General features: G+C 39.2%; 2 protein-coding genes across 7 annotated transcripts in view; both read left to right on the top strand.

Moving 5' to 3' along the window:
• dock8 (dedicator of cytokinesis 8) overlaps positions 1 to 8,160 on the top strand; it is a 90,501-nt gene extending 82,341 nt beyond the window's left edge. For all 5 annotated transcript variants that reach the window (XM_087811878.1, XM_087811869.1, XM_087811859.1 and 2 more), the window contains 3 exons: positions 2,580 to 2,686; positions 5,304 to 5,474; positions 7,382 to 8,160. In XM_087811878.1, the coding sequence (XP_087668004.1) occupies positions 2,580 to 2,686; positions 5,304 to 5,474; positions 7,382 to 7,433 (330 nt within the window). In that variant the 3' untranslated portion in view covers positions 7,434 to 8,160. The remainder of the gene's footprint in view (positions 1 to 2,579; positions 2,687 to 5,303; positions 5,475 to 7,381) is intronic.
• A 919-nt stretch (positions 8,161 to 9,079) lies between these two features.
• The window catches only part of aopep (aminopeptidase O (putative)), a 94,844-nt gene continuing 91,957 nt past the window's right edge, over positions 9,080 to 11,966 (top strand). For both annotated transcript variants that reach the window (XM_087811930.1, XM_087811939.1), the window contains exons 1-3: positions 9,080 to 9,152; positions 10,030 to 10,606; positions 10,665 to 10,828. In XM_087811930.1, the coding sequence (XP_087668056.1) occupies positions 9,143 to 9,152; positions 10,030 to 10,606; positions 10,665 to 10,828 (751 nt within the window). In that variant the 5' untranslated portion in view covers positions 9,080 to 9,142. The remainder of the gene's footprint in view (positions 9,153 to 10,029; positions 10,607 to 10,664; positions 10,829 to 11,966) is intronic.

The following is an 11,966-nucleotide window of genomic DNA, read 5'->3' as shown; positions in this document are numbered from 1 at the left end:
CTGTGTTAATAACTAGCTAAGCTAGCTGTGTTATTGACTATTTGAGCTAGCTTTGCTATTGACTAGCTGAGCTAGCTTTCCCATGGATGAGCTAAGCTAGCTGTGTTATTAACAAGCTAAGCTAGCTGTGCTATTGACTAGCTGAGCTAGCTTTGCCATTGATGAGCTAAGCTAGCTCTAAATACAAAACATAATAATCATATATTTAACAGTTTACCTTCAAGTTTGATTCTTTCAAAACATGTTTAGAACTGATCGACTCGATCAATACATTGTTCCTCAGATGGAACCACGAGTGAAAACGTGTTTCACGAGCCTCTTGTTTTTCCTCGTCTTGACGTGTGAGAATAAAAGCCGAACACACACCTTTATTTATCGGCCTCACAGCCTCCATTGTGGCGCAGCAGACGTTGATCACATCAAAGCCTCGTCCTGAACCTAATCCTTCTCCCGCATCTGCCCTGATCCAGTTAAAACGTCGATTCGCGGCTGCGCTTCCTTTCATGTGCGGCAGCCGAGCTGCCTTTGATCTGATAGCTTCCAGGTCCTGCCACCGAACAGTGGAGTAATGACGGCGAGAGCTCCTGCGTCTCCAGCTTTATCTTCCCGCCTCTAATCTGACAGGCCCTCGCTCGGACCTGATGGCTGTATATACGTGTGAAGCTGCTCCGTAAACACACGGCTTTCATCACAAGTTTGTTTTCGTGTGTTTGCGGCTCTGCTCGGGTCCGGGAGCAGTTGTTGCTCTGAGGGATCCCAGGAACAAATGGGATCCACATGCTGGACGTTTACGCGTCGCATCGGAACCTCATCTTGACGTGTGTTCTCCTGCTTCACTGGAGGCTTCATGGATAGAGAAGACTCTGGTGGAAGCAGTAGCTTGACCTGAAGAAACACACGTCAAACAGTCGTATTGTTTGCTGACAGAGCTTCCAGATTTTACTTTAAATCTAAATTAAAAGGATTAAAAGACAAATAACATACATAAAAGTATTTAACCTTTTATTACACTCATGGATTCTTGGTTCATTCAGTGTTTTTCACCTTTTTTCGACCATGATTCATTCAAGGTCGGGCAGTGATACAGATAAACAAACAAACAAACTTGATTTTTACAACAGATATGAAATGAAAAGAGAACAAACAGGGATTATGATTTAAAACTACTTTAGAAATTAAGTTCATTCATGTTCTACCACTTGATCCCTTATGGGGGTCGCGGGGAGACTATCTCAGTTTCATTGGGCGAGAGGCAGGGGACACCCTGGACAGGATGCCAGCACACAAAGACGGACAACCGTTCACACACACACACTCATACCTACTGACAAGTTCTCAATCAACCTCTGTATGTCTTTGGACTGTGGGAGGAAACTGGAGTGCCTGGAGTAAACGAAAATATAAACTCCACAGAGAAAGGTCACAAGTTGGCTTGGCCTGGAATCGAACCAGCAACCTTCGTGCTGTGAGGCGACCTTGCCTCCACTTTAGATATAAAGTCTAACACGAATTCAATCCTTGACTTTATTGACTTGATTTAAGAAGATTAAATTCATGAAATGATTCATGAGTCAAATCATTATTGAGTCGAGTCGTCAGAGTGAAGTCATGACAAAAGTGTAGTCGATTGTGTTGTTGTTGTGTAACATTAACTGATGTGGTTGTGAAGGATCATCAACAGATAAAATTGCTAGATTAATTCATAAATATGTTTATATTTTTCCTCATTTCGACTCGTGTCAGACGTAGATCACATGATCAAGTGTCGACGCTGATGTTTCATGTTTATTTATGAAGCGCAGATGTTGTCGTCGCTTGTTGTTGTTGTTGCTTTTTCACTTGAGACTCTATTTATATGATTTTAATCTCATTCATTCATTCATTCATTCATTTTCTACCGCCTTATATCTCATGGGGGTCGCGGGGAGACAAGAGTTTATCCCAGTTTCATTGGGCAAGCCTCAGGGGACACCCTGGACAGGACGCCGGTCTGTTGCAGGACACACAAAGACACACACACACACACACACACACACACACACACACACACACACACTCATACCTATGGACAATTTCCCCACAACAGACATAAAGGTTTGAACTATTATGTAACTGAAAAAATCACCTGGTCGTCATGGTAACTATCATTTGTAGTATTTAGCCTTGATATTTGTATATATTGAGTTGATATATTTATATTTAACTAATATTTGTTTCTCTTGTGCTGAAAACTAACCATAAATATCACAGTAACTTGACAGAGAAGGAATAACTGTAATATCCATCCCATCGTTCCTGGTGTCGAGAAGTTACCTACCTATTTCCTAGTTAAATGAGTTAAAATAGTAATTAAGATGATATGAATAATAAAATAGTAATTATGATAATATGAATAATGAAATAGTGATTATAATCATATGCTCAGAGTAGGAAGAGGAGGCTCCTCGCAGCAGCTGCTCATCTTTGTCGAAGAAAAACCTTTCAGCTGCACCGAGCTTGTTTAAACCAAACTTCATCTTTCATCGAGCGCTTCCTCCTCGACCTCCTCGCGTGACTTCCTGTGGTTGTTCCTCCTGCAGGGCCCGCTGGAGGTGGCCCAGGTCTTCCTGAACGAGATCCCGGCCGACCCCAAGCTCTTCCGTCACCACAACAAGCTGCGTCTGTGTTTCAAAGAGTTTATCATGCGGTGAGTTTTCCCACATTTTCACGTTGAACCAGAAGAAAAACAGTTTTCTATCAAATCACGTCTGGAGCTGATGTTAGTGAAGGAATAGAGTTCAGATGTTTGGTTGTATGAGCAACAACTGTGTGGAAGTGAATAAGTATCAACAGATTTCAATTATTGAACATTTATTTTAAACATAGAGTTTGATAGAATATCAATTTTTTAAATTCAATATATTTTAATTCATAGTCTTTTATTCACTATACAAATGTTGGTATAATGGAGTCACCAGACTAAACCAACAGAGCACAGAGATACTGGATCAAACTTTCAGCCAATCATGCGACGCACAGACGATCATGTGACCACGTAGAAGCATGTTTTATTTTAATCACTGTCATCAGAATATCAAACTCTATGTGTAAAAACAATATGAATGAATTGGATTTTTATTAATTAATATATTTAGAAAACAAATAAATTCAACCCTTTCAATATACAAATTATTGAATTAAATTATCCCAAAAAGTAAGAAAAATGCACTTAAATAAAAACATTTTAATAACATTTTAAATATATATTTAATATTCAGATGAAACCCATGTCCTTTCATATAGCTGTGATTAAATACTTCTATTATAGACAAATAATAATAAATTCACGATGAAATATTCTTTAAATACAGATGAATTCAACAATATGTGAAGATGAGTTTCTTGATTCAGTCGATTCAGTCGATTCAGTCGATCACACTCTGATGACCTTCAGAACCTTCTCCAGCTTCAGAACACAAGGCTCACGTTTCAAAATTGAAGACGTGTGTGTGTGTGTGTGTGTGTGTGTGTGTGTTGATGTGTCAGCGCGAGTGTGTGTGTGTGTGTGTGTGTGTTGATGTGTCAGCGCGAGTGTGTGTTCTCGTCACACATCCGTCCGCCGCCTCTTGTTTACCTGGAGAAGGTGTTTTTTCATTTTCGATCCCTGGTGTTTGACTCGATCGCTACAAGCAGCTCCGCAAATATTTACAGTGGTATTGTGTGTTGTTGTCACCGGAGCCTCGACGTCACTCGCCTCCTTTCTGGAGGAAAAGATTCACGATTGACTTCAGCAGGTGAAGAACGACCAGTGAGTAATGAAGATCGTTCAATACTTTCTTCTTCTGTAGAAATAGATTGTCGAACATGAACATATTTTCTGAAGTCAATACTTATTTCATGAGTAAAATACTTTGAAATATAGTCTGTAGTTCTGTGTCTCTGCCTCAACTATACATATACAAACACTGAAGTCAAAATATCTCTTGACTCGTGACCTTCTTTTGTTCTTAATCAATCTTTAATTGAGTTATTCATGATTTTCAACGTTAAATATTCACTCGTGTTCATCGTGAATGAAGGCGATACAACTTCTGACGATGACATCGAGCACGAGTGACCAGAAGTCACATGACGCGAGTCTGTGTCTGGACTCTACACTATAAATGCATCTGATCCTCTCTTGATATCCACATGAGCTCGTAATTATCCTGTCACTTCCTGTTTCCTGTGGTCAGACATGAACTTCTGCTGAAATGCAATAAACTAAAAAATATAAAATGTTGAAGAACATGTTGAAGAACATGTTGAAGAACATGTTGAAGAACGCTGGTTGATAGATGTTGAAGAACATGTTGAAGAACGCTGGTTGATAGATGTTGAAGAACATGTTGAAGAATGGGTTGATAGATGCTGAAGAACATGTTGAAGAACGCTGGTTAATAGATGTTGAAGAACATGTTGAAGAACGCTGGTGAATAGATGTTGAAGAACATGTTGAAGAACGCTGGTTGATAGATGTTGAAGAACATGTTGAAGATCGGGCTGATAGATTTTGAAGAACATGTTGAAGAACATGTTGAAGAACATGTTGAAGAACATGTTGAATAACGGGTTGATAGATGTTGAAAAACATGTTGAAGAACATGTTGAAGAACGGGTTGATAGATGTTGAAAAACTTGTTGAAGAACATGTTGAAGAACGGGTTGATAGATGTTGAAGAACATGTTGAAGAACGGGTTGATAGATGTTGAAAAACATGTTGAAGAACGCTGGTTTATAGATGTTGAAGAACATGTTGAAGAACGGGTTGATAGATGTTGAAGAACGCTGGTTGATAGATGTTGAAGAACATGTTGAAGAACGGGTTGATAAATGTTGAAGAACATATTGAAGAACAGGTTGATAGATGGTGAAGAACATGTTGAAGAACGGGTTGAGACATGTTGAAGAACATGTTGAAGAACGCTGGTTGATAGATGTTGGAGAACATGCTGAAGAACATGTTGAAGAACATGTTGAAGAACGGGTTGATAAATGTTGAAGAACATGTTGAAGAACGGGTTGAAGAACGGGTTGATAGATGTTGGAGAACATGTTGAAGAACATGTTGAAGAACATGTTGAAGAACGGGTTGATAGATGTTGAAGAACGGGTTAAAGACAGGAGGTTGATTTAAGCAGATGCAGAAACATTGCTCAGTAAATCCTGCAGGATTGAGACGGATCACGGTTTGATTGTGTTCTGAGCGGCGCTGAAGGTCGCGGGGTCGAGAGGGAGACTCGTGACATTAATCAAACCACCGTCGTCACCTTCACCTCCTCAGGTGTGGAGAAGCCGTGGAGAAGAACAAGCACCTGATCACGCCGGAGCAGCAGGAGTACCAGAAGGAGCTGAGGAAGAACTACAACCGTCTGAGAGAGAACCTCAGACCCATGCTGGAGAGGAAGATCCCAGAGCTGTACAAGCCCATCATCAGACCCCGGCTGGAGAACAGGTAAACTCAGCTGCAGGTATTGATGTCTCACCAACGATTGATGCAGACGGAGGTGAACACTAATGGAATTGAACAGAGATTCAATCGTGTGACCTTTGAAGGTATTGATGCTTCACCAGAACCTCAGAGCAACAACAGGAAGTGTAGATGTTGATGGATGGATGGATGGGAGGGTGGATGAAAATATGAATACAGGGAGGGATGGATGGATGAAAAGATGAATACAGGGATGAATGGATGGATGGATGGATGGGAAATGAAAATATGAATACAGGGAGGGTGGGTGGGTGGATGGATGAAAATCTGAATACAGGGATGAATGGATGGATGGATGAAAATATCAATACAGGGAGGGATGGATGGATGAAAAGATGAATACAGGGATGAATGGATGGATGGATGAAAAGATGAATACAGGGATGAATGGATGGATGGATGAAAAGATGAATACAGGGATGAATGGATGGATGGATGAAAAGATGAATACAGGGATGAATGGATGGATGGATGAAAATATGAATACAGGGAGGGATGGATGGATGAAAATATGAATACAGGGAGGGATGGATGGATGAAAAGATGAATACAGGGATGAATGGATGGATGGATGAAAATATGAATACAGGGAGGATGGATGGATGAAAAGATGAATACAGGGATGAATGGATAGATGGATGAAAATATGAATACAGGGAGGGATGGATGGATGAAAAGATGGATACAGGGATGAATGGATGGATGAAAATATGAATACAGGGAGGGATGGATGGATGGATGAAAAGATGGATACAGGGATAGATGGATGGATGGATGAAATGATGGATAGAAAGATGGATGGATGAAAAGATGGATGTGGATGATGGATAGATAGATGGATAGATGGATAGATGGATAGATGAAAAGATGGATGTGGATGATGGATTGATAAATGGATGGATGGATGAATGTGGGATGGCTGGATGAATATAGGATGGATGGATGGATGAATGTAGGTTGGATGGATGAATGAATGTAGGTAAAAAGATGGATGTGGATGAGTGTAGGATAGATGGATGGATGAATGTGGGATGGATGGATGAATGTAGGATGGATTGATGGATGAATGTAGGTAAAAAGATGGATGTGGATGAGTGTAGGATAGATGGATGGATGGATGAAATGATGGATAGAAAGATGGATGGATGAAAAGATGGATGTGGATGATGGATAGATAGATGGATAGATGAAAAGATGGATGTGGATGATGGATTGATAAATGGATGGATGGATGAATGTGGGATGGCTGGATGAATATAGGATGGATGGATGGATGAATGTAGGTTGGATGGATGAATGAATGTAGGTAAAAAGATGGATGTGGATGAGTGTAGGATAGATGGATGGATGAATGTGGGATGGATGGATGAATGTAGGATGGATTGATGGATGAATGTAGGTAAAAAGATGGATGTGGATGAGTGTAGGATAGATGGATGGATGAATGTGGGATGGATGGATGAATGTAGGAAGGATTGATGGATGAATGTAGGTAAAAAGATGGATGTGGATGAGTGTAGGATAGATGGATGGATGAATGTGGGATGGATGGATGAATGTAGGAAGGATTGATGGATGAATGTAGGTAAAAAGATGGATGTGGATGAGTGTAGGATAGATGGATGGATGAATGTGGGATGGATGGATGAATGTAGGAAGGATTGATGGATGAATGTAGGTAAAAAGATGGATGTGGATGAGTGTAGGATAGATGGATGGATGAATGTATGATAGATGGATGGATGAATAGATGGATGGATGGGTGGATGAATGAATTCATCATGAAAGTGTTTATTTACAAACATAACTGTGTGTTTAATCATGAATTCATCATGAAAGTTTTTATTTAAAATCATAACTTTGTGTTCCAGAGATTCCTTCAAACGCTTGAGTTTCCGCAGAAATCAGGAGGAGAACGCTTGAGTCCGAACAACATGGCTGACGTGGTACTTCTCAGAGATCCTGGTACTTTTTCACTCACGACACAGAAGCTCAGGGTCGCAGAGGTCGCGTCGCCACGACTGATGCTTTAGCTTCCAACCACTTCCTGTCTCGTCCCAGCAGGCTCGGGTCGACGCTCGCCAAGCTCCGCCTCCAACGATGGTGCTTTGATGATGATGATGATGATGATGATAATAAATGTTTGTTCTCAACTTGTACACTGGATATGATCCACGTCTTCTTCCTGCTAGTTAGCTAGTAAGCCAGTTAGCCAGTTAGCCGGTTATCTAGTTAGCCAGTTAACCAGTTAGCTAGTTAGCCAGTTAGCCAGTTAGCCGGTTAGCCAGTTAGCCAGTTAGCTTGTTAGCTAGTTAGCAGTCAGCTAGTTAGCTAGTCAGCTAGTTAGCTAGTTAGCCAGTTAGCTGCGCGGCGCTCTCGAGCAATACACTTCGCTGGAAGTCAAAAGAAACGTTTGTATATAAGATGGAATAGAAAGTTTATTTCACGACGAATCCTATTTTCAAACTTTTTTGTCTAAAAGTCGGTTCCGAAAAACTTGTATCATTCCCGCGACTCATGTTCTAACGTGTGTCGTCATGTCGTGTTCGACGATTTGAAACATCTTTTGTAGAAGAAGGTCTGTAACTTATTGTCTTTGTTTTGTACCAACGTGTCTGAGAAATGACTCCATTAAAGCTGTTGATGATGATGATTTCATTCATTTCTTTTACCACAAATGATTCAAAATGAACGTCAGAAGAATTTGTTGAAAGTTATTTTTCACGATTAACGGATGAAATAAGTTTGTGCTGACGTGAAAGATTTGATTTTTTATTTTTTTTTAATCTTTTTCAATAATTATTTATATTAATTTCAATACGTTTTATTCCTGTGACGGCCATAGGGTAATAAGCACCAAAAAAACATATTAATCAAGTATATGTTTTATATCGAGGAGTTGAATCTTTTGTTATTGATTAATTGAATTAAGAAACAAATCAAAAAAATGTTTACACATATATTCGTATTAAATAATAAATAATAAAAATAAATAAATATATAAAAATAAAGATGTTGTTGTTATTATTATATTACCATTTTGATATTTAATTAAAAAAAAAAGATGGAATTATTTCAATTAGAAAAACAAACTTATATGAAAAATAATAATAATAATAATTTAATAAGAATTAAATGCTTAAAAAATTATTCAGTTCAAATTCATTCATTCGAAATTCTGACGACACTAATATTCTTCATCCATCTTGTAACTTATTCAATTCAACTTGTAATTTTACTATTCGACTAAATATTAGTTATTGTATTTTATAATAATTACAGCATAAACATTAATTTACTAACACATTTTATCAAAACTATCATCTCGTTTGCAAACAATACAAAGATTGTTTGATTTAAATATCTATAAACAATAATGTATTGCATTGGGTTCATTAAATAAATAATATACTTTTATTTATTAATTTATTGTTATCTCTTTCACTATCTTTCAATTACACTGTTCGGTCCATATCAGCCATATATCGAACTTTTTTTGTTTTACCTGATTGTCAAAACAAAAACAAGAAAAACTACAATCACGTGCAGCGTCGCCTGTGTAATGACGTCATAAACGGTGGACCACACGACTCCCTCAGCTGCTGCCTCGTCTGAGCGGGAATGATTTAAAGATGGACGCCGGTACGTTTGTTGTCACGAGTAAATAACTGTTTACTTAATGTTGTTTACCGTTTGTTGTTGTTGTTTTCTCGTGAAGACAGAAGCGAGATAAAGACGGAAACACGAGACGTCACGTGACGTCGTTGACATGAAACTATAGAGTGAAACGACAACAATTTTATTGTTATTTCTGTTAAAGTTAAATTCTTAATGTTTGTTAGACTTTAATGCTTTTGTCACAGATTGTTGTTGTTGCGTTAAATCCAGGAGGTGAAGCTGTTCTTCAGCAGCGTCTGAATGAAGTTATTTTTGTGATTATCATCATGAATAGAATATATTTCTGCAATAAAACAATATTAAGGTAATTTATAAAGAAGAACAGGTTCCTGTTCTCTTACTTAAGAGCAGTTTTGTAAAAAATGTTACAGAGAAGTAGGTGAGACTCGTTTAACTTGGTTAATAAGTTGCGTCACTAAACACAAGTTATTAAATATATTTATTAATCAATTAAATTGTGTTAATTGATGAGATTTGTTGCCTGAAAAAAAGTAATTATGATTAAAAACTGGTGTATAATAAGAAGCTGTTAAAATTGAACAATGGATGAAAATTGTTTAAAAACCTTGACCTTTTAACTCTGATGAAGTGTGTGTATTGTGTTACGTCATAATGGACTCTCGTAACCTCTCGTTCGTCCAGATTTCAGAGCAACTATATAAAGTAATGAGTGTAAAACATGGTCATGATGAGGAATTTACTGCGTCTTGGAGAGAAGAACATTCACTACATGAGAGTCGATCACTAGTTTAATTTTAATCCGACCTTCAAGACTTGCTGTAGAATGAAAGTCGTGACATGAATTTAATCTTCAACAAATGTTTTTCTTCTTCTTCGTCAGACGTGGATTCTGAGAGCGACGACCTTCCTCTCTGTGCCAACACCAACCACATCTTGGTGAAGCACTACGTTCTGGACCTGAGCGTGTCCTTCGAGAGGAAGGTCATCAGCGGCACCGTGGTTCTGTTCCTGGACCCATGTGCTGCTGCATCCTCTGGTTCCTCTGGTTCCTCTGGTTCCGTGGATCCAGAGGTGGAAGCGACGGGCGGATCCAACGGCGAGGATTTCACGTTGGTGCTGGACTGCTGTGACCTGGTTGTGTCGAAGGTGGAGGAGGTGGACGTCTCATCCGTTCCAGACGTGGCATCTTCACAGACCCATAACAGTTCTCTGGTCCAGAACCTTCTTTCCAGACCCTCCACTGAGTGGCGGCAGCAGCATCAGATGTTGTCCGAGTTCAGCCGGGCTCCGGCGGTCCAGAACGACTCCTCACTCTGGTTCCACACCAACCGCTGGAGTCTTCAAGTGAGGAAGTCCGGGGTCTCGTCCGCGCGAGGCTTCCCTGGGGCGCTCCGGGTGGTCTACGAGACCCGTCCCGAAGGTGGTTCCGTACGCTGGACCAGAGACCAGGACGACAAGTGAGGAAGTCCGAACAAACGTTTGAGAAGGTTTTTAATTTTCCTGTTTATTCTCCAGACCCTGCGTTTACACGGCCGGCTCCCCCATCAACAACCGGGCCCTCTTCCCCTGCCAGGAGCCGCCGCTCGCCATGTCCACGTGGCAGGCCACGGTCCGGGCCCCCGAGGACTGTGTGGTTCTGATGAGTGGGGAGGAGGCGGCAGAGCCGACACAGGACTGTGGTGAGGATCTGTTGTTGAGTTCTGGATCTGGATTTAAAACTCGTGTGATCATTTATCTGTAGAACACATTCATTCTTTACCACCACGTGACAAGATCGTCTCCATTTTAAACGTAATACTTACATTTATATCAACTTTTTCTGCTTTCCTGTTTTTCACAAAAACATTTTTTTAAATACATTTGTAGACTCACAGTCGTGTTCAGTTACTTACCACAGTTTTCTGCTAAGCTAGCAAATAAACCAATGTTCTTCATGTTAAATGACTTAAAATAAAACTTGAAATGTTATTTAAAACTTGTATGATCTACAACAATATCTTCCACCTCAGGCGTAAATTCTTATTTATTTTATTTATTTTTTTTGTGACCAAACAGTCGTCTTCACCAGAATAACAGGCACGATGTTCTCAAGACGTAAAAACTTGCATTTAATTAAAAAGATTCTTAACTTGCTGTTTAAAAATGTCAACTAAATTGAAAAATGATACCTTTTTTTGATTAAATTGGGGGATTTTCCAACGTGGTTCTTGTGGTAAACTAGCAAATAAATAAACCATCGGCTTCGCGTTACATTAAAGTTATAATCCATGTTTTATTGAAGTCATATGAGCTGCAAAAATATTTCCCGCCTCATGCATTAATCCTGATTTTTATTTTTATGCATTTATTTGTCACCCAAGTTTTACTATTCAATTTATCACATTCATATATTAATACACCGTAACACGATGGTCTACATTTAAGATGTAAAACATATATTTATTGTAATATTTTTTCGTTTTCCTCTCATAAAAAAAACACAATTCACTTGAGTTTCCCTTTACATTAAATTTAACTTTAGAATTTCAACTTGTTTAAACGAACATTTATTTGAACTTGGAATCTCTACATTGCATATCAGGTCTCATCACTCCTGACAACCCTCTAAGTAACACAGCTCCCATAATGCTTTGCCGCCCAGCCAACCAATCACAGCTGTCGATGACTTGTAAAAAAAACAAAAACATGACATATATATATATTTGTCATATGGGTGGTAAATATATTCAGCCTATTCAGAAACCAAACCAGACGCCGTGTGGGAACTTGCTTGTGACCTTGGCTCCTGCAAGAGAACGTCATTATGGGATGAATCAC

Source organism: Callionymus lyra, chromosome 1 (genome assembly GCF_982586985.1).
Source record: "Callionymus lyra chromosome 1, fCalLyr1.hap1.1, whole genome shotgun sequence".
Lineage (NCBI taxonomy): Eukaryota > Metazoa > Chordata > Actinopteri > Syngnathiformes > Callionymidae > Callionymus > Callionymus lyra.
The sequence above is the reverse complement of the archived record's forward strand: the minus strand, read 5'-3'. Positions and strand labels throughout refer to the sequence as shown.